Source organism: Chondrus crispus, genomic scaffold (genome assembly GCF_000350225.1).
Source record: "Chondrus crispus Stackhouse genomic scaffold, scaffold_156, whole genome shotgun sequence".
Taxonomy (NCBI): Eukaryota; Rhodophyta; class Florideophyceae; order Gigartinales; family Gigartinaceae; genus Chondrus; species Chondrus crispus.
The window spans coordinates 146,197-169,317 of NW_005179024.1; the positions used below are offsets into that span (position 1 = coordinate 146,197).

Below are 23,121 nucleotides of genomic sequence, written 5' to 3' on the forward strand. Positions count from 1 at the left end.
AACCTTATTAAGGTTGTCCGTAAAGTCACGGAAACGAGTGTTTTGGCGGCGTGTTTGCTCATATTTTCTAAACGCAAAAATTTCAGACAACGCGTTTGGCAAAACTCACGTCATACCGAAAACTAGGGGCATGTGAGTTTTCCACGAGTTTCACATCCGCCTGATCACAGAAGTGCCGGATCGACCCGCCTTGAAAGAAAACGAAGTGGGTTTTCCGTTCTTATCATCGGCAAAAACCAGTCTCAGACTGCACGGGTCGTGTCGATATGCGTCATGGACGCCTATCGCTTCACCTGCGCAGAGTCCATCAACGGATCAAAGTGCGACAGGATCTGCCACAGATGCCGCCGAAGCAACCGCGAAAGATAGACAACTAGAAGCTTCTAAAAAGCGGTCCTCTCCAAACGGCCCCCCTCTGCCTGTCAAGAAGACGAAACACATCGCTCTTTCCACTGAGAACCATTCTATCCTTGTGGCGAGCTACAATATTCGCTTCAGCGAGCATTCGCGCAGGTGCACGTGATCTGTTGAGCGACACAACATTGTGCCAGACTTGCGTTTGTTGCCGGCAGGCACCATGTTGGAGGTCAGTCCGCACAACCCGTGGCGGAATTTTTCAATGGAGGGTTTACTCAAAAAAAATGATTTCGTTCTCAGGCCAAATGTTGTGAACCGTATGCCACCCACCATACGTGTCTCACAAAAAGCTGAGGAAGCCAAGTCATTTTTCGCTAAATCGACGAGTTAGCGAAACCACGGACTCGGTTTGCACCCTCTTCTCCGCATCGCCTTATTCCACTTTCCTCCCCACCCCCGCCCTCATCTTTCGGTCTCATAGAAGTTTCGCGGCGGTGGGTGGCGACGAGTGAGAGCCGTTATGTGTAGTACTCACAGATAAACCATTTTTGAAACGGCGTAAACCCCCAAAACCAGTATTTTCGAGGGAAAATTCAGAACGGCACATGACTCAAAAGCGCATTCTTGTGCTTTTAGCCATTTCATTTTTTTGCGGAAACTCTCTAATATCGGGTTTATTTTACGTCCAGCCTTTTTTTGTGGACAAATGAAAAAAAACAGCGCGTTATTTTACGGACAACGTTGATACAGTAAGACCATCCAACAGTGAAAATGTCCACGTGGACACGCGAAACCATGGCACACGAAGCTTACAGCTGTTCCGTCTGGGCACTAAATAAATTGCAACAAGCGAAATGTATTGGTGGTGGGTAAGATACAAGAGCCTTCTGCGGCGTAATTACATGCGAGGAGGTAGATCTCAGATCTCTCGACCACCTTGTCTCCCAATGCACGCACTGCCCCCGCTTAGCCTCTGGACGGCGCGCATTCCAGTTTCCCTCCCCCCCCTCCCCCCCCGCCCCCGCCACCCTGTTTACCGTCCTCACTAACCACTCCTTCCTCGTCTCCCCTTCGCAGATCCCCCCGCCTTCCCCCTTGTCCTCGCCCCTACGATGTCGCTAACGCTAAAAGCCAAGTGCTTCAATGGCCAATCGTACGACCTGAAGCTACCCTCGGCCTCGATCCCCGTCTCTGACTTGCAGGACCAAATATCCACTGCCTCCGGCATCACTCCCGACCGTCAAACCATCCTCTTCCGCGGCCAAGTCCTAGACCCGACCACCTCGACTTCGGACTACCCTCTTACGGAAGGCGCGATAATCTCTGTCGTCAGACGCATCGGCAAGCCCTCCTCAAGACCCCCCCCAGCTGCCACCAAGTCCGCCCCTTCCCCCTCTGCTGCTGCCGCCGCCCCCGCTGCAACCGCCACAGAGACGCTGCCTTCATCCGGCCCTGTACCTGCTACGGGTGCCCAGCCTTCCATTGAGGAGATGATGCGTGCGATGAACATGGGGGCGTCAGGCGGCAACCCCGCCGCCACCCCGCCAGACTTTTCCGCCTTGCTCAACCAAATGGGTGCCGCTGCGGGTGCTGCGGGTGCTGCGGGCGCCGCGGGCGCCGCCCCGGGCCCAGGTGCGGGCATTCCGGACCTTGCATCATTGATGGGCGGCGCGGGAGGCGCCCCGCTTGGTGCAGGCGGGACCCCGGCGAATATGGAGCAGCTCCTCGCACAACTGCCTCAGATGATGAATGGTTTGATGAAGACGCCTATGTTACAGGATTATCTCAACGACCCCGAGAAGCAGAAGCAAAGCCGCGAGGCATTGTTGAGCAATCCTATGTTGAAGGGGCTGCTAGACTCGGACCCGGAGTTTGCAAAAGTAGTCAATGACCCGGATAAATGGCAGCAGAGCATGCAGGCCGCAAAGAGCCTCTTTAATGTAGAAGGGGAGACAGCCGCCGCAGGTGGGGACGGCGCGTCTGGAGCGGTGACGGATGGGACTGCGCCGTCGGCTACGGAGCGTTCGCTGAAAAGCGCAGGGTCGCGAGTATCGGCCGCGGAGATGGCACCTCCGGGGATTGACATCAAGAAGTTATCGGAGAGCTACGGGCATGCACTTGGGCAGAGTTTGATCAACTCGGGGTTGGGGTTGGACCCGGACCTGGTAGTAAAGGGATTGAAGAGCGCGGTAGATGGGAAGTCGTTCCCGATGGCGCTGCCGGAATATGAACGGTCGATGGCATCGTTGCAGAATATTGCTTCAGAGTTTCTAACCAAGGCCAACCTTGATGACGCCAACAACTTCTTCCAGGAATTTAAGGCGGACGGGCAGGGGGTGATTTTAGAAGAAGGGAAGGTGGCGTATGAGCGCGCGGATGTGGAGCCGGATGCGACGCAACCGGCGGCAGAGGAGACTTCGACAGTGCTTGTAATTGTGACAGCGAGGTTACTGGATGGGCGGCACTTTTTCACATGCCCGGCTGCGGATGAGACGGGGGAATCGGTTCATCCGCTCACCCTTCCGCTGAAGACTGCGCCGCCGGCGCTCTCTAAGGGGATTGTGGGGATGCGGGAGAACGAGTCGCGGCTGTTGTATGTGCACCCCGAGGCATGCGACGGCATGTCGGACATGTTTGGAGATTTGCTGCCACCGAATGCGCTGCTCATTTTCGACCTGCAGTTGGTTAGCGCTAATGCTCCAGAGGAGGAGGCGGAGGCGGAGGCGGAGGCGTAGCCAAGTATGAAAGAGTAGATCTTAACGATGGAGGGTCAGTGGTGGCTCGGCGAGAGGGAGAGACGTTTGGTGAAGTGCGATGTAGACGGAGGCTAAAAGAACGTGAATTTGAGAAAAAATTGGACATTGTGTTTGTCCTCCAAAAAACATGCAACTCACAGAACGAGAGAGTCAGCATTGTCGCCCCTTACGCCCTCCTGCGCCATCCGGTTTCCCTTTCCACCCTCGACGTCCCCGCGCCCTCCCTCTGTACCCTATCTGCCCTCTCCCGTTTCCCTTGCGTTCCCTCCCACCTCTCGCGATCCCACTTCCTCCCCCTTCCATTCCCGCACCTCCCTGCCCTACGCAATCCTGTCCGCCTTTCACTCTGCCTCCACTCGCCGTTCCCTCACCTGCAACAGCTCGTTACCTCGTCTGAAGTCCGCATCCCACCCTCGCCGTTGGGACCTCACCCCCGGCTCCAACCCTTCGCCATGACCTCAATCTCCCAAGACGAAGACCTGGATGCCGCTCTCTATCCGATCGCCGTCCTCCTCGACGAACTCAAGAACGAAGATCTTGAGCTGCGTCTGAACGCCACCCGTCGCATCAAAACCATCGCCGAAGCCCTCGGCCCCGAGCGCACCCGCGGCGAGCTTCTCCCCTTCCTCGCTGACAGCATCGATGACGAGGACGAAATCCTTCTTGCCCTAGCCACCGAGTTCGGCGACTTCATTGAGGAAGTTGGCGGCTCACCGCATGCGTACGTCCTCGTCGAACCCCTCGAGACCCTCGCCACTGTCGAGGAAACTCTCGTCCGAGAGAAGGCCGTCGAGAGTTTGCACGCTCTATCTGCCACCATCGCAGACCTTTCCGATACCGATAGCCGTACCCTCCACGTCGACCACATGTTTCCTTTGCTACAGAGACTCGCCTCCGGCGACTGGTTCACCTCAAGAGTCTCCGCCTGCTCGCTTCTCCCGGATATATACAGGCGCATTCCGGCTGACGAGGTCAACGCCCGTACAGAGGTCCTCAATCTCTTCAAATCCCTCGCGGAGGACGAGACGCCCATGGTTCGTCGGACTGCCGCCGTCGAGATTGGAAGGGTTGCCCAGTCGCTCAACAATTTGGACCCTACCTCCATCCGTAACGCATTAGTGCCCGTATTTGCCGATCTCGTCGAAGATGATCAAGATAGTGTCCGTATCGTTGCCGTGCAAAACGCCGCAACGTTTGCGGGTGTCGTTATGAAGCAGAAGACTGGCGACGGAGCAAGTGATATGATGATGTCCGCTGAGGCAAACGGATCCGAGACTGACCTTGCCCAATCGGAGAAGCCTGCTGAAGAGAAGCCCCCCGCAGACACCGAAGCCGCTCAGACTAACCCGACTACTGAGACGAGCACACCCTCCGTCAACGACCCATCCGATTCCAAACGTGCAAAAGATCGCGTTATTGAACTGGTACTTGGATTTACTACGGACAAGTCTTGGCGGGTTCGTTACGTTGCGGCTGATGAATTGAACGCCTTATGTGATGCTCTAGGTTCAGAACCCACTAAGAAAGACCTCCTCCCTGCGTTTGTTAAGCTTCTGACGGATAGCGAACCAGAAGTTCGAACTGCCGCGGCGAACAAGGTTACTGCCGTTGCACAAAGGATCATAGAGCTCCTTCCGTCTGGTGAGGGATCGGAAACTGGTTTAGCACTGGTGGTGCGAGAAATCGTACCGGTTGTCGAGGAAATGGTCTCTGATGCATCGCAACACGTACGTTCCGCGCTGGCCTCTAACATCATGGGTCTCGCTCCCAACCTTGCCACGAGCGAGGCCGTGAATACGCTTGTCGATGTGGTCATGGCTCTTTTGAAAGATGAAGTGCCTGAGGTGCGCCTCAACGTGATTTCTCGCTTGGAGAAAGTCAGTTTTATCATGTCGAGTGAGAAGCTAAGCAGGGAGTTGTTGCCGGCTGTTGTTGATTTGGCTGAAGACAAGAACTGGAGAGTTCGACTGGCCACTATGCACCATATCCCTTTGCTTGCCAGCCAGCTTGGTCGCGACTTTTTCGAGGAAAATGCCAAGCTGGGTGACCTCTGCATAAGTTGGCTCGGTGATTGTGTATATTCTGTCCGTGAAGCTGCTATTGCGAATCTAAAAGCAGTCACAGAGGTGTTTGGGATTGGATGGGCAAAGGATCACATTGTTCCGCAAGTGCTTGGGATGTACGACATGTCTAACAATTATCTGTTGCGCGTCACTTCTCTTCATGCTATTGGCGTTCTTGCAGAAGTTGTCGGTTCAGAAACTGTGGAGGAATTGTTTCTTCCAATTATTACTGAAAGAGCATATCGAGATCCAGTCCCCAATGTCAGGTTTTGTTCTGCCAAGACTCTGAACCTTGTCATTCCATATGTTCGCCAGGATGTCCGGGAGTCAAAGATTCGACCATGTTTACTATCACTTGTCGATGTCAACGAGAAGGACAAGGACGTTAACTATTTTGCCCAGCAAGCGCTGCAAAAGCTCGGAACCTGCCCCTCTTGACTTCATTTTCACAAACAATAAATCAACAGTCGTGTATTTGTACAGCGCAATCTACGAGAAGTGAAGACTTGCTCGAGGAGGAGCTGTTGTGTAGTGGCAACATATCTATTTCTTTTTGCGTTTTGCTGTAGTATTTAGCACGGAATTGGTTAGAAAGCTCCCGAAAACTGATCCAAATTTGCACGACTTAGACTTTGACTTCGAGTAATAAAGACTAGTTGAAGCACACTTGAAGCCTGTCGATGAAATGACCGGGTTTGAAAACTGTTTTACATGAACTGATCAAGGCTACAATATGCCCCCAAGATGTACACGATGGCTGATGTATGGATCGAGGGCAAGGCAAAAGTGTCCTTGAGGGCTTGCACAAAAGTGGGGACTCTGGACAGGGGGTGCCTGCGATATACCTTGCCGAGTGGTTACTGAATTCTATTTTAGGAAAACATTCGGATGAAGTGTCTCAGCTCTTCGCCGACAACGCACTTGCACTTAAATTTTTCTTTCCAATCTTGTAGTACACATCCATGAAGCTTCCCACTGCGTCGTACTTCTTTCGACATTTTTCATAGAGCGTCTTGTCAAACATCCGCCAGAAGTCCGCCTCATTTAGCTCAGTAATAGCGTATAGGGTCTGATAGCCGTGGTTTTTGATGAGCCATTGTTCAAGTTTGTGGCTTGCTTCTGCTGCATCCCATTTTTCACCTCGAAGAATATGCCCTGGTGTGTACCAAATGCCCAGATCAGTAAACATCTGCGCGTCCTTCGTGTCTCCTGGACCCAGCGGTGTTTTGTCGAAGTCCTTCTCGCAGTCAAGCATGGTGCCCATTCTTGTTTTAAACACGCGGTGGGGGCACAACCAAAGGGGGTATATGTCGTATTCATCATGCATGAGTTCCATACAAGCTGCGGTCTTGTGCAGGGGAACAAGGATATCTTGTGCGGCGAATCGCGAGTTATAGTACTTCCACATTTTTCCAAACATGGTAAGTTTCAGGAATGACACGCGAGGAGGCATAAGCCAGCCCAGAGCAAGACGGAACAGCGGGTGGTTTCCCATGGGGACCAACAAGTCTGCCTCCCAGTACAGGCTGCGCGTATGTCGATGATAATATGCGCGGGTAGGGACGTATTCTACAACCGGGGATCCGTCATCCGTCTTGTCTAGAATTTCTTCCTTGACGTATTTGTGGAACCAAGGCTTGTACCAGAATCCCATATTGTTGACCTTGCCAGACACTTTGACTTCGTCCGCCTCTGCGTAGTCTGCCGTCATGATAACGCCTCGCGTAGAGCTATAGATCAAGCCCTCCACGTACTCTGCCCACGGCTTATCTGTGGGCACGAGAAAGTGGTTCCAGGCCTTTGTCATTTCCTCGATACTCCCGGCGACGGGGTAGTACGTGACTTTCATGAACGGCTTAACTTTGATGAGGCGCATCTCAACTCCTACCAGCATACCGATAGCGCCGTACGACCACGGGATGGCATGGAACAAGTCGCTATACTCGTTATCTCTGGTGGCTGTGATGACCTCACCGCTTGCAATGACGACTTCCATGGATGTGACTTCGTCATAAAAGAAGCCGTACTTGTGACTGGAGCCTTCAATGCCGTAACCACAAACTAAGCCACCCACTGTAAGATCATCATACTCGGGGACGATGGGGACGCAGACGCCCATGTCGAGAAGGGTGGCGGTGAGATAGCCCATGGTAACGTACGGTTCCATTTTGACTACCATGCGTTCCAAATCGACGTCGACGACATCTGCGAGATCGGATAAGTCGACTTGATATCTGGCACCCTTCTTGTATGCAGAATCTCTCGTGGAGACGCTCCAAAACGAGGGCCTTGCAGTACAGATGAGTCCATCGGTGCCCTTGGCGTGTCCTTTGACAGCTTGCTGGACGCGTTCAATACGTGCGCAGTGTTTTTCATGGGTGGCTTCCCCGCGGAGACGCTTTTTGATCCAGGCGCGGGCGAGATGAAGACGGGCCCAGAGGAAGGAAAGGGGGAGGACTACAGGGATAATGATGAGCCACCGATACTGCATGAGGAAGTCCATCAGGTGGAAGGGGGCGCGGGCATGGTGCTTCGTCGATCGCGGGGGGGAAGTGGGATTCCACCACCAGTTTTGCGGTAGGGGTGGGGAGGGGTGCTCCTTTGTGATATCGTCCTCCGGTTGACACATTGTAGAAGTTCAGATGGAGGTTGGAAAGGTGCTGAGTTGCGCTGGTTGGGAGTGATGGGCTCGGACGCAATCGATAAGAAGTCGGTTGGTGCCGATGCGGGTAAAAAGGTCTGGCCCAAGGCTTATCATGAGCTCAATAGTGGGGCGATACGTAAAGAGAGATTCTTGCTTTGCGAGCCATCATTGGTGTTATCGATGGCAGCATGGCAGCATGCCACATCCATCACGGATCAAGGATGGAGGAACATAATACACGTGGCACGTGTAAACGACGAATGAGACACAACGCCATACAGTGGTGACAAAAACAATAGGACATATGACATTATCCGGTCCCATGGTGTAAGCGCTGAGATACAGGTAATGAACATTGCTGTAGCTGGAGCACGCGGCGAGAGGAGTCTGAATTTTAAACAGATTTGCAAACAAACAAACGGTTTTTAGAGATATCATCGGAGACATGCAAATGAGTCGGCAAAAACAATAGATACAGTTCAATGCGAACCTCAATATAGCGGGAAACACCTACTCTCTTCCCGCGAAACTTCGTCAATGTATAGCATAAGGACACGAGAAACAGATAGCCGGTACAGGATTGATGCTAAACAAATTTCCACCCGTCCAGCATGCCTCGAAAACCACGTTATCTACTTTCGAGAAAGGACAAATTATGGCATACCAATCCAACTGTTGGCCTGTGTCACGAATCGCGGAGGAGAGGGGGCGGTCTAGAAACGTGGTGAGTGCGTTTCTTCGGGACCAGGCTCGATATAATCGCAAGAACCCGAGTGGGAGGCCACGTAAGCTTACTGCAACTGACCAGAGAAGGATCAATCAAGAGGCCTCCAAGGGTGTTTTGAGCTCCGCTGGCATTGTTAAAGCCTTACAATTGAACTTTAAGGCACGGAGAGTATGTCAGATACTGCAGAAAAGCAAAAACCTGCGATACAAACGAGTAACGAGGACTGCGGCGATGCGTGAAAGGCATGACAAAGCTCTTGTCTCTTGGGCAATGGACAGGATGGCCTGGAGTCAACAAAAATGGGACAAAGTGGTGTGGTCCGACGAAAAAAATCGACTTAGACGGCCCCGATGGTCTGGCCTATAAGTGGCACGACCTTAGGAAAGAGAAAGAGTGGTTTTCAAGAAGACACAGTGGTGGCCAAAGGCTCATGGTTTGGGCTTGCCTCGCAGGAAATTTGAAGTCAAAGCTCGTGTTTCTGGTGGGTTCGCAAGACGGCGAGAAGTACGTGCAGACATTGGAGGAAAATCTCCTTCCTTCTTCAGAGGAGCTTCCTGTCACCCGGAACTTTTTGCAAGATGGTGCTCCATGTCACCGTTCTAAGTTTGCCAAAGACTGGCTTTTTGACAACTGCATATCTGTAACAATACGACTCATCAGTAGTCTGTATTCAAATACAAACGCCCAGGCAATACAATTCTGGACTTCGGGTAGATATTCTGCTTTGACGTCCGTTCGACTTATAAATCCAAATATATTTGGATTTATAAGTCGAACGGACGTCAATGATTAATCATATGATTCAAATGCAGTCGATTGCATTTGCTGACGACCACAGGAGCGGCGTAGGAGTATATGATACCGCGCTGCACGCCCAAGTCCAGGAAGCCGGGGGGGAGGACCCTGCGCATAAGCTCTCCGCATAAGCCTAAGCTAATAAAGAACAATACTGTCTACCCACGCTCCCTGCTCTACAGCTACCCGACCACGTAGTGTTCCATTTGGTAACATCGCGACTAAAAGAATCTCACGCCACACATGATGAATACGCGATCTTCGGTGGCTGCCGCATCTCTCGAAGAAATAATGGAAAAGATGCAAAAACTTGAAGAGACGGTCTCTGCCCAACCAACACTCATTGCAGAACTACAAAATCCAGAAGACCCGCAGCCGACAGCCCGACATGCCACAAATCCTTTGTAGAGTCTCAAGTCCCCACCAATCCCGATATTTTCTAGGAATACTTCAGACTGCACATCTACAAGAGTCAAAGGCTTCATTTTCAACATACGAAGAGTGGGCCGCTTATCCAACAACATTGACGAGAATAAATTAGTTCAGTTGGCCGAGTGTCACCTCCAGGACCGTGCTTCTACTTGGATTGCACGTTTAGAGGAGAAAGACGAAAAGCCGTTTACGTTGGCAGGACTGCAAGCAGCTGTGATCAAAAAGTTTGTGTCCTCAAATGAGCAAGCTAAAGCTCAACTACAACTTCTGACACTCAAAATGCGTGGATCCCTTGACAAGCACATTGAAGAATTTATTGACCTCACCAAAATTTGTGGCACTCCGACAAGCGAGGCCCACGCATTTTATTTCATGAGTATGCCGCATTCTATGAAAGGGAAGCTTGCAGAAGCCTTCCCAGAATCGGACCGCTCCGATATGCCCGAGGTTTTTAAGTGCACGCGAAAGTATGAGATGGCCGAGAAATGGGCAAAGGAGGATTCAGATAAGACACGCACTCCTGCCTTCAAGGAAAGGAACAAAAGCTGGCAATATAATAAGCAAAAGAGTGATATTCGTCCAAGCGAAACCACGACAAGAGCGAGAACCATTCATGACGTGGAGGTCAATTCCGAAACTTGGGGCAAAGCAAAGCCGGGGGAAGGGAAGTTGTAGCGAGAGAACGATCGCTGCTGTGTCTGTGGGAAGAAACCGTGGAGCGCACCGGATCATCCTTGCCGCAAGGATCTGCGACTCAAAACAAAAAACTAAAGCTGCTGCACGAAGGGGCGGCGACTTTGGACTGCTTTTCTGCAAACAGTCCAAAACTTTCCAGCGTAAGCACTGGAGGTAATTCTGACATGATTTATGACGGGACTTTGAATGGGATTCCGGTGCTTGCTGAGCTTGATTCGGGTGCAAGTCATTCATTTATGTCAAAACAGGCTGCACGACAACCACAGTGACTCTGGGTGATCAATCCAGTTTAAAGGCTACTGGCACATGCCAAGCATCCTTTAAAATTGCAGATTACGTCTGCAGCATACGTATATACACAATATCTATGCAAGAAAAACTCCATAATTTGCCTTACATTATTTTTGGAAGGTCTTGGTTGGACCAAGACAACCCAAGAGTGGATTAGAAAACACATTGTGTCCATGTGAAAAGACCCGATGGCCGAAGGTGGACCATACACCCGGGTGTATAGTCCACCTTCGGCCATCGGGTCTTTTCACATGGATGTAGTATAATGACCGGCGCGAGCGCACGGAGGTCATCGGACGGCCGTGTACAGTATACACGTGGGCGATTGTGCCCACGTGTAGCGAGCGCGCGTGCATGCCGAGCGGTCGTAATCTGGCGTACGTGTACAGTAGCACACGTGTCGTCCGTGCGGTAGTCTACACGTGTTACGTGTGCGCGTTAGCACACGTGTCGTCCGTGCGGTAGTAGTAATTATGGCGCTAGCTTTTCAATTGTGTACAGTACCCGGCACGCACTAGGCGGCAGGTACTGTACTACTGTACTGGGACAGGTGTCCGAGGCGTCCCTCTGAGGGGTTAAGACCTGACACCCGTCCCTACCGGTAAACTGGGGCAAGCTCGCCCCCGTCCCTTTCGCGCCTATATACGTCCGTTTCGGTTGTATATCGCGCGCGCTGGCTTCTAACTCGTTTCCGGTCGCTCCCGTTCACGCACCACGGGGCGACTGCGCGTAACCGGCCAGTGAGCCACTCCCTTTTCGCGAGCTCGTCCGATCGGTTCAATTAGCGCGTCGCGTCCACGCCGCGTGCTCCCTCGCTATAGCCTCCGCCTCTCACCCTACCCAGGGCGGAGAGGAGTTATCCCACATTTTGGCACTCTTGTGGAGGGGAATAACTCTTGAGGTTGAGCCGCACACGTAGTCGGTCGATCGCGCGCAGAACCGTACGGACGGAAAAGGTTGAGAAATCACCGCGTCGATCGCGAAGCGTATTCGACGATGAACCGACCGGAAGAAGGGGGAGACTCCGCCTCCGGGCGTCTGAGCACCCGCAGTGGCAGTGGCGCACCGCGCCCCCGGGTGGAGAACCCGGAAGCCCTGCTGCGACCACCACCGCGACTGGGCCGCACGCAAGCGTCCGCATCGGATGTTACGCCGGTCGTGTCGGCAGGCACTGAGAATCGCGTCCGATGGATGGTCGACGCGATTCAGCCGCGCATCCAGGCCTGGGTCGAGGAGTTCCTCGCTACGGAACTCCCCCAGGTAGCGCGCGTATGCCTCGACCGAACGGTGCCCGCGCTCGTGGACGCGCACATACGCAGCGCGATACCACCGCTTTTGGACGAACTTCTACCCGCTCAAGTCCACTGCAGGGTGGTGACCGCGCTCACCACTGTGGACGAAGAATCCCCGTCCGGTACGGCTATAAAGGGAGCGATCAGCTCCGCCGTGGCCAATCGTCTGGCCACGACCTTTCCCGCCGAAGCAGGAGTCGACGCGCACGCGCAGCGCGACTCAACCGCTCCGGATTTTACGCTACCGCACGCTGAACCGATCGGCGCCGCGCCCGGGATCGGTATAATGGCCCCTCACCCGGAGGGTAAGACCATTTACGTCCCACCAATTTATGGTGCTACAGGAGGGCCCACAGAAAATGGCCCTCCCGTACTCGCCGATACGGCTGGCCCCCCGCGGGACAGAAAACCGCCCGGGGCGCGTCGCGACAGAAAAGCGACAGCCGTATCGGTCGATCAGAAGAAGCGCACCCGGCGCTCAAGGATATAACTCGGAGGGTACAGACATCCCCTCCGAGGAAGACGACACAAGACGTCGCCACAGGGCGACGCGCAAGAACGGCGACGGACGCTACGCGCGGTACCGCGATGCCGGAGGGGTCGGTTACCCCTCCGATGATAACCGCGAAGGACGCTATACGCAATACCGCGATGCAGGAGGAGGTGGATACCCCTCCGATGACGAGGACACCGAGTCGGACGAATCGCGCAGAAGCGACCGCAGAGGCCGCAATGCGCGCGACCGACGTCGGTTCCGGCCAGAAGACTCCGACTTGGACGGCTACAGTAGCCCCGGCGGAGAAGGAGACCGCAATCGCAGGGGCAGAGACCGCCGGTCTGCCCCGAGGCGGGATCCGAAACGGTTGCCGGTGATCAGGCCGCTGAACGACCTGTTCACCAAGGCCGTCGACTACCGCACGTATAGGCTGGAAAATCGCAGCGCGCGCTACGACGCGAGTACTGCACGGCGAGTTAACCGTTATCGGAAGAAGTTGGACGTCCAGCTGAAAACCCACACGTTCGGTGGTCAAGATCCAATCGCGGTGTTAGGGTTCCTCGCGCGCTTCAAGATGGCCTGCAATCACAATGGGGTCCGCGAAGGAGCGGCCGTATGGTGTTTCCAGTTCTATTTGACTGGGCAGGCTCACGCCTTGCTCCAGTCCAGGCTACACAGGAACACCATGGCGGTCGATGCGGAGCAGCGCAATATGCTCGAAACCTACGCGGAAGTTGTTAACTTTTTATTACGCACGTACGCGACGGACGAAGTTATTTCCGAAGCGGTCGGTGATGTCACTTCCTTCCGACAGAGCTCTAATATGACGGAGGAGGTGTACAGTAACCAGTTTTGGGACAAGGCGTTGCGCTGCGGAACCGTATTTTCGGACAGGCGCTTGAAGTCCCTTTTCGTTGAGGGACTTCTGCCCGCGACGTGCGCGCAGGTGCAGAATTATCTCGCGACGCACCCGGGCGTGGACTACCAAGCGGTGGCACGCTACGCGCAAGCGATAGGCGAGACGCACCGCTCGGCTCGAAGACAGGCGACCTCGTTCGCGTCGCCTCAAGCACCGTCCGATTCGGTGAGAAGATTCACGCGCAACACGCGGACAAGGCCCGTGCTGTCGGTCGAGTCCCTATCTGAACTCCCGACAGCGCGCGGAACCGAACCGGAGGAGATACTGGCGGTGACGGACCAATCGGCGACGCCGAGCTCGCTTGGCTCGCCGCCGACTAGCTACCATCCGTCACCTGCCTCGTCCCCGGCGGGCGCACCGATGGCGCCCGCCCAACACGGTGACGCGCGCGCACATCCGTACGGAAGGCCAGTACAGAACCAGCGGGTCCGGTTCTTCAACCAAGGATTACCTGGACCCCCGCCGTGTCGGTTCTGTCTGGACCTGACCCACCGACAGGAGCAATGTCCTGTGGTGGCGGACAGCGCACTGCAGTCGAAGCTTTTGCAGGCCCGAGAGGCCAATTATCAAAAGCTTCGGATCCGTCAAAGTCTCCGCCCAGGTTCGCCGTTCGAGCGTCAACCGCCGACCGCGTGGCGAAATTCGCGTGCGCAGGCTCCCACGGGCATCAACGTGGTCGAGCCGCGCGAGACCGTCCAATCGGAAGAACCGGCGCTACCGCTGACGGACGAGGGGCCCGAGTGTAGTATAACCCCCCCCCCTGGGGGCTTTTTAGTTAGATTGAATCAACAACAGGATCCCCTACTGTAGAGCTCGACGCTCTACAGTACAACCGCGCGTGTCCACGTGTACACCACGGGGACAAGGGACACGCGCATACACGTGCACACGTGTGCCACACGCGAACGAAGCGCGCACGCACCACGGGTAATACGTGTACTGTCAGCCTCGACATAGCTGACAGTATTACAGTGCAGGCCGACCTGCACTACAGTAGCCCACTACAGTACCTCGCTACTGTAGTGTTATGATAGATTGTTTTGTATATTAAATATGGGGCGGACCGGCGGCGGTGGAGGAGGACAAGCACGGACTTGTCACCCACCGACCGTCAAGGTCCGACTTCCCGCTTATTCTAAGGTAACGTTCGCTAATTACCTTAGAAGCAGCACCGAGCGCGGGTTGAGGACGCGCGCGGTACGCCCACGAGCCGGCTCCGCATCCGCCCGTCGGTACTGTATCGTTACCCAGTACCGCGCCGGGGCGTCGAGGCGTCGAACCGCTCGCGCGTACCGGCGTCCTCCCCGTTCCCGCTCTACCACGCTACCCGGGCCCGCTGCCCGGTGCCGTAGGCTGGTGTCCCGCTTCACCCCCGTCTTCCCGATCGACAAGGGTCTCGGTCGAACTGTGCATACACCCCTATCGCTGGGGGTGTTTATGCTACAGTGGTCTCCTGACCTAGAAGACCCTGGAGTCCGATCTCCGAGAAGACTTCCGCTTCCCTCCGCGAACCGATCGCGTTGAGATGAGCCAAGAGTTTGAGCCCTCGATCCGCTCCGAAGTGGCGGATCTGAGTCCGGCCGCTGTGCAGTCCCCATCCGCCCCGTCGGGCGACGGCGACGCAGGTCCTCGTGACCGCGAACCGTCGCTCGGACCCTCCGAGGAAAGAGCGGCGGCGATGTTCGAACGCATAGCCGAATACATCGAGGAAGTCCGTACCTCCCTTCGGATCGATGTATCGGACCATGTATACACTCGATGTATGGCCGAACTCCGCTCCCTGCGTGAAGAGAAGTTCGATAGAGTGACGCAGTCCTTAGAGAATCTCCGAGCACTGATCGACGAGTTACACTCGCGGATAGTGCTCGTCGAAGACTCCCGTTTCGCCTCGCCCGGACCGTCCGGGCAAGGTCGCCCTGAGAGGCCGACCTCGGTGAGACGACCCGAGGACCAAACCTCTCCGTCCGCAGAGCAATTGGGTGCGTTCGCGCACCTCTCCGCTGAGCCCAACGCCACTCGTCGGCGTGCTCGTGACATGGAACGTACCATGGCCGAAGGGCTACCCGGTGCCCCCTCGAGATGGCCCGGCGGTACCGTGCCTCCGAGCGCCGCCGCCCCCGAAGGTTGGCGTCCGACTGGTGCCGCTACCAGTCGGACTGCAGAATGAAGTCGTCGTCCGATAGACGCGAACTTTGCGTCTGAGACCCGAGCCTTGCCGCCTATCGCCGGAAGTAGGCGGCAAGTGGACCGCGTATCGTACGCGGACGAACAGGACCGTGGAGGAGCCGCCTGCGGATCCGGAGAACCGATGTTCTCCGTCGATCCCCGATGGGGTGGCTACCCGCCGGCGAGTTACGCCGAGCATCCAGGTCTGGTAGTCGTCCGTACGCTACCGGTTACCTCCTTGGCACGCTGGGTCCCGCTGAACCCGGGCTCGAGCCGGGACATACGATGATCCGAGAGTTCAGCGCCGTTGCTGACTATCGTATGTACCGCTTGGATAACACCTCGAGGCTCGTTACCTCGGGTGACGCGGGACGGATCGCGAAGTACGTCCAACGCTGTCGTGGGATCCGTCCCACGATGCGCAGCTTCGACGGTACCGACCCGATCCAGCTGCTGCCGTTTTTGAAGGATATCCGAATCACCTTCAACTCGCAACACCTGACCGAAGGTGTTGCGGTACGAGTCCTCGCTCACTTCCTCGAGCGCGACGCGGAGCGCCTGTATACGAGTTATACGATGCGTGGCCTCCGCGCCGGCCAGCTCCATGATGACGTGAGCTGGCCGGGGCTCGTGAATCAATTCTTAAAACGCTACCTCACGGACGACGTGTTAGGTGAAGCGTACGACGCTGTCGCTACGGCGCGACAGCAATCGCATGAGACGGAAAGCACGTTTGCTGACCGACTCGAGACTGCCGCGTTCCGATGCACGGCAGTCTTCTCCGAACAGTCCCTCGCGCACTACTTCGTGCGGGGACTTGCACCGGCAACCCGTGCCGCAGTATTCGAAAATGTGCAAAGGCTGCCAGGCAGTCAGAAGACCGATCTTCCGACCATCCGCCGTATCGCCACGGCGGAAGGTACAACGTACCGCGCTCGGCGCGGTTTATCTCTGCCGGATTCGAAACCGGCAAGGAGAGCTGGCAGGACTACGAAGTCCGCCGCGACAAGTTCGCCCGCCTCGACCCTCCATATCGGGGAGGATGAGTGGCAGGCCGACCCTGTCCTCATTAGGCAAGGAGCAGGGCCCGTGGGGGCACGAACCCCCTCACCGATGTCGACCGGAACGACATCGAGTTACGCGACCGCGTTCGCAGCCACTCCAAGAGTGGCAAGGGATACGGACCCCCGGGTCGCAGAGCTCGACATCTCGAACCGAGATGCAGGAGGCCGAGCGCCTCGCGTGCCCCTCCTCACCGATGAGGACGCGCGGCACGCGGCGACCTTCGCCTCAACGGACGGCAGCGCGTACGTGTGCTGGCTATGCCGTACGTACGGGCATGCCATGTACGCGTGCCCGTTCCTGTCGCCGGAACAACGAATGTTCACGGCGTACAGGAACTACCGCTACCAGATGGAGACGCGCCCCGGTGCGCGTAATCTCCTCCGGCAAGCGGCGGGCGAGGGCCGTCCCCCGCGTCAAGGTTTCCCGAACCGATCGGGTGGGGGCGCACGCTTCGCCCCCCGTGGAGGCGGGTACCGTCGTAACGAAGTCGATCGTCGGGATCGACCCGCCTACCGGCAGGCGGACACAAGGTACCCCCGTCAAGGAGAAAGAGGGGACCGAGACCGTTCTCGGTTACCCCAACAGGTACAAAATGCGATAATGTACCTGCAAGACTGGGTAGAGGATCCTTACCCTCTACCCACGGAGGGTCACGAAGGGGAGCCGACTCGCTTCGTCCCCCATATCCTGCGACGACCGGACGCCGCAGGTCAAGGCCCGGAAGTACCCGAATACTTCGCCAGGCCGCTGAGCCGCAGTGGGGGAATCGTGCCGACCCACGCGGACGGCTACCCGAAGAAGACCTGGCCGTCGATAGCCAGGAGGTTAGCTCCGATAGCACAGGTAGTTCGAAAAAAGGGTAAAGACGGTTACGTACACGCGGTCGCGTGAGCCGTCTTTTCCCCACGAACTAGACCCGACCCCGCGTGCTCGCCAAGGACACGAGGGGTATTGTCCGATAATACATCCCCCGCCTCCGGAGGCGAGCACGGGAGCTCCTGTAATGCCGATACCGGAGGGAGCGCACGTCGAGGCCTCCGGAGGCCCGACGTTAAGTGAACAAGGCACGGGGACAGCCGACGTCCCGGTGAGGCGTAACGATGGCGACGGGGGCAACGACGACCGAAAAGATTCGGTCGACCCCCTGACTCCCGCGAGCCCAAGGTCTCCGGAGAAAGGTCCGTGTCGTACGGACTCGAGTAATCCGTGGGGCGTCACTGATCCGCGGACGCCCCAAGGAAGGGGGAGAAGGACACGCAAGCGGGGCCAGCACCGAAATCGAAGGCCCCGGCGGAACGACCTCACCGATAAGGTCGCCCCGAAGGTTGTTGCCGGCGTCATTTGCCTTATGACGTCGAAGATCTACAACGTCCTCGGCTCGATAGCCACAGAGGGAAATGCATTTAAACCCCGCACGATCGCCGTTGATACGTGCTCCGGGTATAATCTGATGAGGAGGGCCGACCTTCCCCCCGATTGGACGCGTTACGTCGTGCACGACGCACCTCTGCCACGACTGGCAGGCGCGAATAGCAACCCCCTCAAGCTTTCCGCCGTCGTCCGCCTGGCCGTGCGGTTGAGGAACACGGTGTTCCGAATTCCGTTCGTAGTCGCAGACCAGCTCGCCGTGTCGGTCCTCCTCGGCACGGCCTTCATTGATACGCACGTGCCATGTATCGACATCGAAGCTCAACGAATGGAGCTACGCCAAGGCGGTTCCGTCGCCATCGTCGACGGAAAGGGGGAGTCGACTCCCCCTACCAGGCGACACGGGCGACACACGGGTCGGCCAGACGCACGCGAGGAGGCCCCGCAAGCGATCCGAATCGCCCGCTGGGTTACCATCCCCGCGATCTCACAAGCCCACGTGCGTGTGACAACCGCGGGGAGGGGCCTCGTGTTCCTGGAACCCAAGCCCTCACTCCAACACCGACATGGAGTGAGGCTGACGAATGGTGTCGCGGAGGTCCTACCGAATCAGACCTTCGACGTCATCGTCGCGAATTTCTCACGACGAGAAAAGAGGCTTCCGAAGCACACCGTCGTGGGATACGCGAAGCGCAACCCCCTCGCGATCCTCACTCCCGAACGTAAGGTCGCCGAGGGGATCGCGCACGCGCTACACCTGACCGACTGGACCGATCAAGTCGGTGGGGTTGGAGTTGGCCGACCCAACTCCGACGATAAGACCACCGCCGGGGGCAGGGGGGTCGACCCGGACGAACGGTCACCTTTATGCCAACCGACGGCGAGGAGTACTGTACTCCACCAGCAAAAGAATCCCGAAAATCCACCGATGGATTGGGAAAAAGAGATCGACTTGTCATACATCGACGATTACAAGCTCCGTGGCCACGTACTCGAGATGCTCCGTAAGCACTCGAGTCTGTGGAGCGGTGCGCTTGGAACGATCCAAGCCACGGAGCACCGCATTCCCCTCGAACCGGGAACGAAACCGATTCGTTCTATGCCCTATCAGAAGGGCCCGGCCATGCGCGAAATGGTCGCGAAGGAGGTGAACAAGATGTTGAACGCAGGGGTTATCGAACCCGCGAGCACCGAGTGGGCGTCCCCCGTGGTGCTCGTACCGAAGAAAGACGGCTCTCTTCGGTTCTGCGTGGACTACCGGCGTCTCAACGCAAAGACGGCAGCGGATTCGTATCCGCTGCCACGGATGGACGACTGCATCGACTCGTTAGGAGATGCAGCCGTCTTCACCACGTTGGACTTAAATTCCGGCTATTGGCAGATCCCGGTCGCTCCGGAACACCGGGATAAGACCACGTTTACGACGCACATGGGCACGTTTCGCCACTTGCGCATGCGGTTTGGACTCAAAGGGGCACCGGCCACCTTCCAACGTGCGCTCGACATAATACTCTCCGGAGTCCGCTGGCAAATATGCCTCGTCTATCTCGACGACGTGATCGTGTTCTCCCGTACGCACGCACGCGAGGCATCTCGATACCGTCTTGAGCTTACTGCGGAGTTCCGGTATCTCCCTTAAGCTCAAGAAGTGCAGCTTCTTCCGACCGAAGGTGCACTACCTGGGGCACGTCATCTCCCCAGGCAAGTTGAGCGTGGCTGATACGGCGGCCGACGCTTTCAAGACGTTCACGTTCCCGAGGACGTTGACGCAAGTGCGCTCGTTCCTCGGGGCGTGTAACGTATACCGCCGATTCGTTAAGGGGTTCGCTAAGATTGCGCGTCCTCTGACCGACATGACGCGCAAGGATTTGGATCCCGATTTCTATAACCTCACGGAGCTGCAAATTCAGGCGTTCGAGAACCTTAAGAAGTGCATAATCGCTCCGCCGATCCTCGCGTTGCCCCGGCACGGTCGTCCGTACATGATAGACACCGACGCGAGTGATTACCAACTCGGCTGCACCTTACTTCAGGGGCACGAAGAGCCGAACGACTGGCGCCCCGTGGGGTATTGATCGTACTCACTGTCCGATAGTGAGCGCAACTACAGCGCTACCGAACGCGAGTGCTTCGCCGTAGTGTGGGCCCTCCGCACACTACGGCCGTACGTAGAGGGCACGAAGTTCACCGTACGGACGGACCATGACGCCCTCCGATGGCTCATGTCACTCACCAAGAGTTCCGGAAGACTCACCCGGTGGCGGCTACGTCTGGCTGAATACGATTTCACCATTCAGTACCGCCCCGGACGCGTGCATCAGGTGCCCGATGCCCTGTCACGACTCGTGTCGCCGAAAGTCGCCGATGACCCTCGCCCCACCGTCGAGGTGGATGACGACATCCCCACTTTCGACGGGGGCACGACAGTTCGAGACGTATCGAACGAGCTCGCGGACCACGCTTGTACCGCCAGTTGTGATCATCAGGCCGTCCATGTCTTCGTAACGACACGGAAACAAGCCGAAGCCCGAACAAGGTCGCGCACGGACGCGCGACGAACCGAGAGGCGACGACGAAGCCCCCGCTCTCCAAGGACCCAATTCGTTTTGGGAGGAGAACGACGAGTTCGACGCCGCCGACATCCAGCGCGCCGAAGACCCCGAGGCTGGCGTGCTCGACGCCCCGGTCGCCCCACCGCTGGACGACCTTCCGGCCCCTCTTACGATAGAGGAGATAGTCGAGGAGCAACGCGTGGATGAGTTCTGCCAAACCGTTTTGGCACGACAGTCAGAGTCCGGGGACTCCGTGTTCTTCGAGGACCACCAAGGGGTGCTCAAACGGAGACACCCCTTCGACCCTGATATCGTTCAGGTGGTGGTACCTCGGACGCTTCGCGCCAGGCTCCTTCGCCTGTGCCACAACCCGGCTATCGCGGGGCACCCGGGCCAGAACCGTATGTACTACGCACTTCGACGCGAGTACTACTGGCCCCACCTGGCTGCAGACGTAGCAGCCACGGTGCGAGGGTGTCGAACCAGCGCGATGAACCGGGTCAAGCTGAGGAAACATCTCAACCGATTGAGGTTGTTTCCAGCTACGAGGCCCCTCCAGAGCCTCGCAATCGACATCTTGGGGCCGCTCCCCAAGACGAAGACAGGAAAACGATTCCTGCTCGTGATTACGGACCGCTTCAGTAAGCTGACGCAAGTCGTTGCGCTCCGCACGATAACCGCATACACCGTGGCGGTTGCGTTCTGCGAATCGTGGGTGTTTAAGTACGGCGTCCGGCCCACGTTGCTGTCCGATAACGGACCGCAGTTTAACGCCAAGTTCTTCCACAGCACGTGCCCCACGTTCTGGGGATAACGAATTTGTACACTTCGGCGTACCATCCCCAAACGAACGGGCAAGTCGAGCGATATAACCGAACAATCGCCTCGATGCTGCAGAACTACGTGGGTGAACACCAGGACGACTGCGATGTGTACGTGGGGCCGCTTACGTATGCGTACAACTCCCACGTACATCGCACCACACGCACCACGCCGTTTGAGCTCGTGCTCAGCAGGCCACCGCCGGAGTTCTCTCTCCGACGGGAGGACGGCGACGCGCCCCCTTCCGATAGAGGGAACCAACGTGCCAAGTTCCTCAAGACCTTGGACTCGACTATCCAAAAGGCCTACGAGAGCCTGCGTCAGACGCAGGCTCGCTACAAGCGCGACTTCGATAAGCGCATACGACGTATTAATTCCCGGCTCCGTCCCGGAGAATACGTATATCTCAACCCCACCGATGGGGCTAGGACGTCGAACAAGCTCGCCTCGCCCGCTGTCGGACCCTACCGCGTGCTCGCCAATGACCGCCGAACCATCACGATCGATCGTGATGGGGTCACCGAGCGAGTCTCCGCCGACCGCTGCGTGTACGCGCCGTCTCCGATAAACGCGCCACGAGCAAGTACGACGACCCCGCGGGACCTCGCCGATAAGGTCACCGCGGGAACGCAGTATGCCGTCGAACGACTACTGAGAAATCGAGTCATAGAAGACGGAACTACGGAGTTCCTCATCAAGTGGGCGGATTACGACGCGCCCACTTGGACGGCGCGGACTCGCGTCCCGGAGGAGTTGGTGTCTCGTTACGCCCAACGCCTCCGGAGACGTACCGGCAGGAACCTCACCCAAACCGTGAACGCGGACGTTCACGCTTAAGGGGGGGGCCCTCAACCGCTCCTTTGCGGATTAACCCCAGCCTGCACGAACAGACTAAAAGGGGAAGCGAAGGAGGTCGGCGGACCCTATCGGAGGTTCACAGCCGGGGACGCGTTCAAGTCAAGTCGTCTTGACTTCTCGGACGTCAAGGACGCGAGACATAAGAACAGGACAGTACGAACTGCCTGAAAAAAAAAGGTTGGGCCCTCGTAATGACCGACATGACGAGGACTGCAATACCCCGTTCGGATCGGAAAAGTCGGACGACACCCCCCCGAACAGGATTGCCGGACGATCCGTTAAGTCCAGCCACCACGGCGAGGAGGGGCGCCCGACGAATGAGGCGATCAGCGGTGGAATTACGAGAGCCCCTCGGTGGGCAGAGTAAGCGACCAGAATGCTTGTTGTTTGTGTCTCGGAATATCCGAGAAGGTTCGGGCTCACTTCGAGCCCTCAGTCCGCATCCGGGTCCGATAACCCGACGGACGGCGTGGTCATGACCCTATCGATAGGGGTCGTGCGCGAGGAAATGCGCAAAAGGCGTTTTCAGATGAGCAGGCGAGTGAGGCTGCGTTCGCCTCAACAGTCGCCAGGATAGTTAAGGAAGGGGCGTAAGCGCGAGAGCAACTCGGTCGGAGGGGCAACAATATATGCACACACACGTGTACTGTCAGCCCCAATTAGAACTTTTTGTCGCTAATCACGGCGTATGCCATGATTTAATTTTGGGAAGATTTCTTCCTCAGACGACAGCGCACCAATCAGGAACCGTGCTCTGATTTTTTGGCAGAAATTGTTTTCGCGGGAAATTAGGACAATTTTTGGGATGATTTTCTGATTGCG

The 23,121-nt window shown here is 56.6% G+C and overlaps 4 protein-coding genes; 3 read left to right on the plus strand and 1 right to left on the minus strand.

The window, feature by feature from the left end:
• Positions 1-1,469: 1,469 nt before the first annotated feature.
• Positions 1,470-3,092, plus strand: CHC_T00002787001 (hypothetical protein). The gene has a single exon (XM_005713865.1). The coding sequence runs from the start codon at positions 1,470-1,472 to the stop codon at positions 3,090-3,092; it is 1,623 nt and encodes a 540-aa protein (XP_005713922.1).
• Positions 3,093-3,098: 6 nt separating this feature from the next.
• Positions 3,099-5,668, plus strand: CHC_T00002788001 (hypothetical protein). XM_005713866.1 is given in 5 exon segments: positions 3,099-3,106; positions 3,268-4,349; positions 4,521-4,754; positions 4,794-5,614; positions 5,615-5,668. 4 exon segments carry the CDS (start codon positions 3,099-3,101, stop codon positions 5,612-5,614), a joined length of 2,145 nt encoding a protein of 714 aa, XP_005713923.1. The 3' UTR covers positions 5,615-5,668.
• Positions 5,669-5,864: 196 nt separating this feature from the next.
• On the minus strand, positions 5,865-7,805 carry CHC_T00002789001 (hypothetical protein). XM_005713867.1 is given in 2 exon segments: positions 5,865-6,074; positions 6,075-7,805. The coding sequence occupies 1 exon segment, from the start codon at positions 7,803-7,805 to the stop codon at positions 6,075-6,077; it is 1,731 nt and encodes a 576-aa protein (XP_005713924.1). The 3' UTR covers positions 5,865-6,074.
• An 11,715-nt stretch (positions 7,806-19,520) lies between these two features.
• CHC_T00002790001 (hypothetical protein) lies at positions 19,521-20,142 on the plus strand. Its single transcript, XM_005713868.1, has 2 exons — positions 19,521-19,622; positions 19,774-20,142. The coding sequence occupies exons 1-2, from the start codon at positions 19,521-19,523 to the stop codon at positions 20,140-20,142; spliced, it is 471 nt and encodes a 156-aa protein (XP_005713925.1).
• Positions 20,143-23,121: the final 2,979 nt, after the last annotated feature.

What these genes read in the sequence shown, in the direction of transcription:
- CHC_T00002787001 (XM_005713865.1), top strand. Translation starts at nt 1,470, where the DNA reads ATGTCGCTAACGCTAAAAGCCAAGTGCTTCAATGGCCAATCGTACGAC.
- CHC_T00002788001 (XM_005713866.1), top strand. An exon ending in GAAGACTGGCGACGGAGCAA is followed by an intron (nt 4,350 to 4,520) that starts GTGATATGATGA and finishes AACGTGCAAAAG; the next exon opens with ATCGCGTTATTGAACTGGTA. An exon ending in CATAGAGCTCCTTCCGTCTG is followed by an intron (nt 4,755 to 4,793) that starts GTGAGGGATCGG and finishes TGGTGGTGCGAG; the next exon opens with AAATCGTACCGGTTGTCGAG.
- CHC_T00002789001 (XM_005713867.1), bottom strand. Translation starts at nt 7,805, where the DNA reads ATGTGTCAACCGGAGGACGATATCACAAAGGAGCACCCCTCCCCACCC.
- CHC_T00002790001 (XM_005713868.1), top strand. Translation starts at nt 19,521, where the DNA reads ATGCGGTTTGGACTCAAAGGGGCACCGGCCACCTTCCAACGTGCGCTC. An exon ending in GCCTCGTCTATCTCGACGAC is followed by an intron (nt 19,623 to 19,773) that starts GTGATCGTGTTC and finishes TCCCCAGGCAAG; the next exon opens with TTGAGCGTGGCTGATACGGC.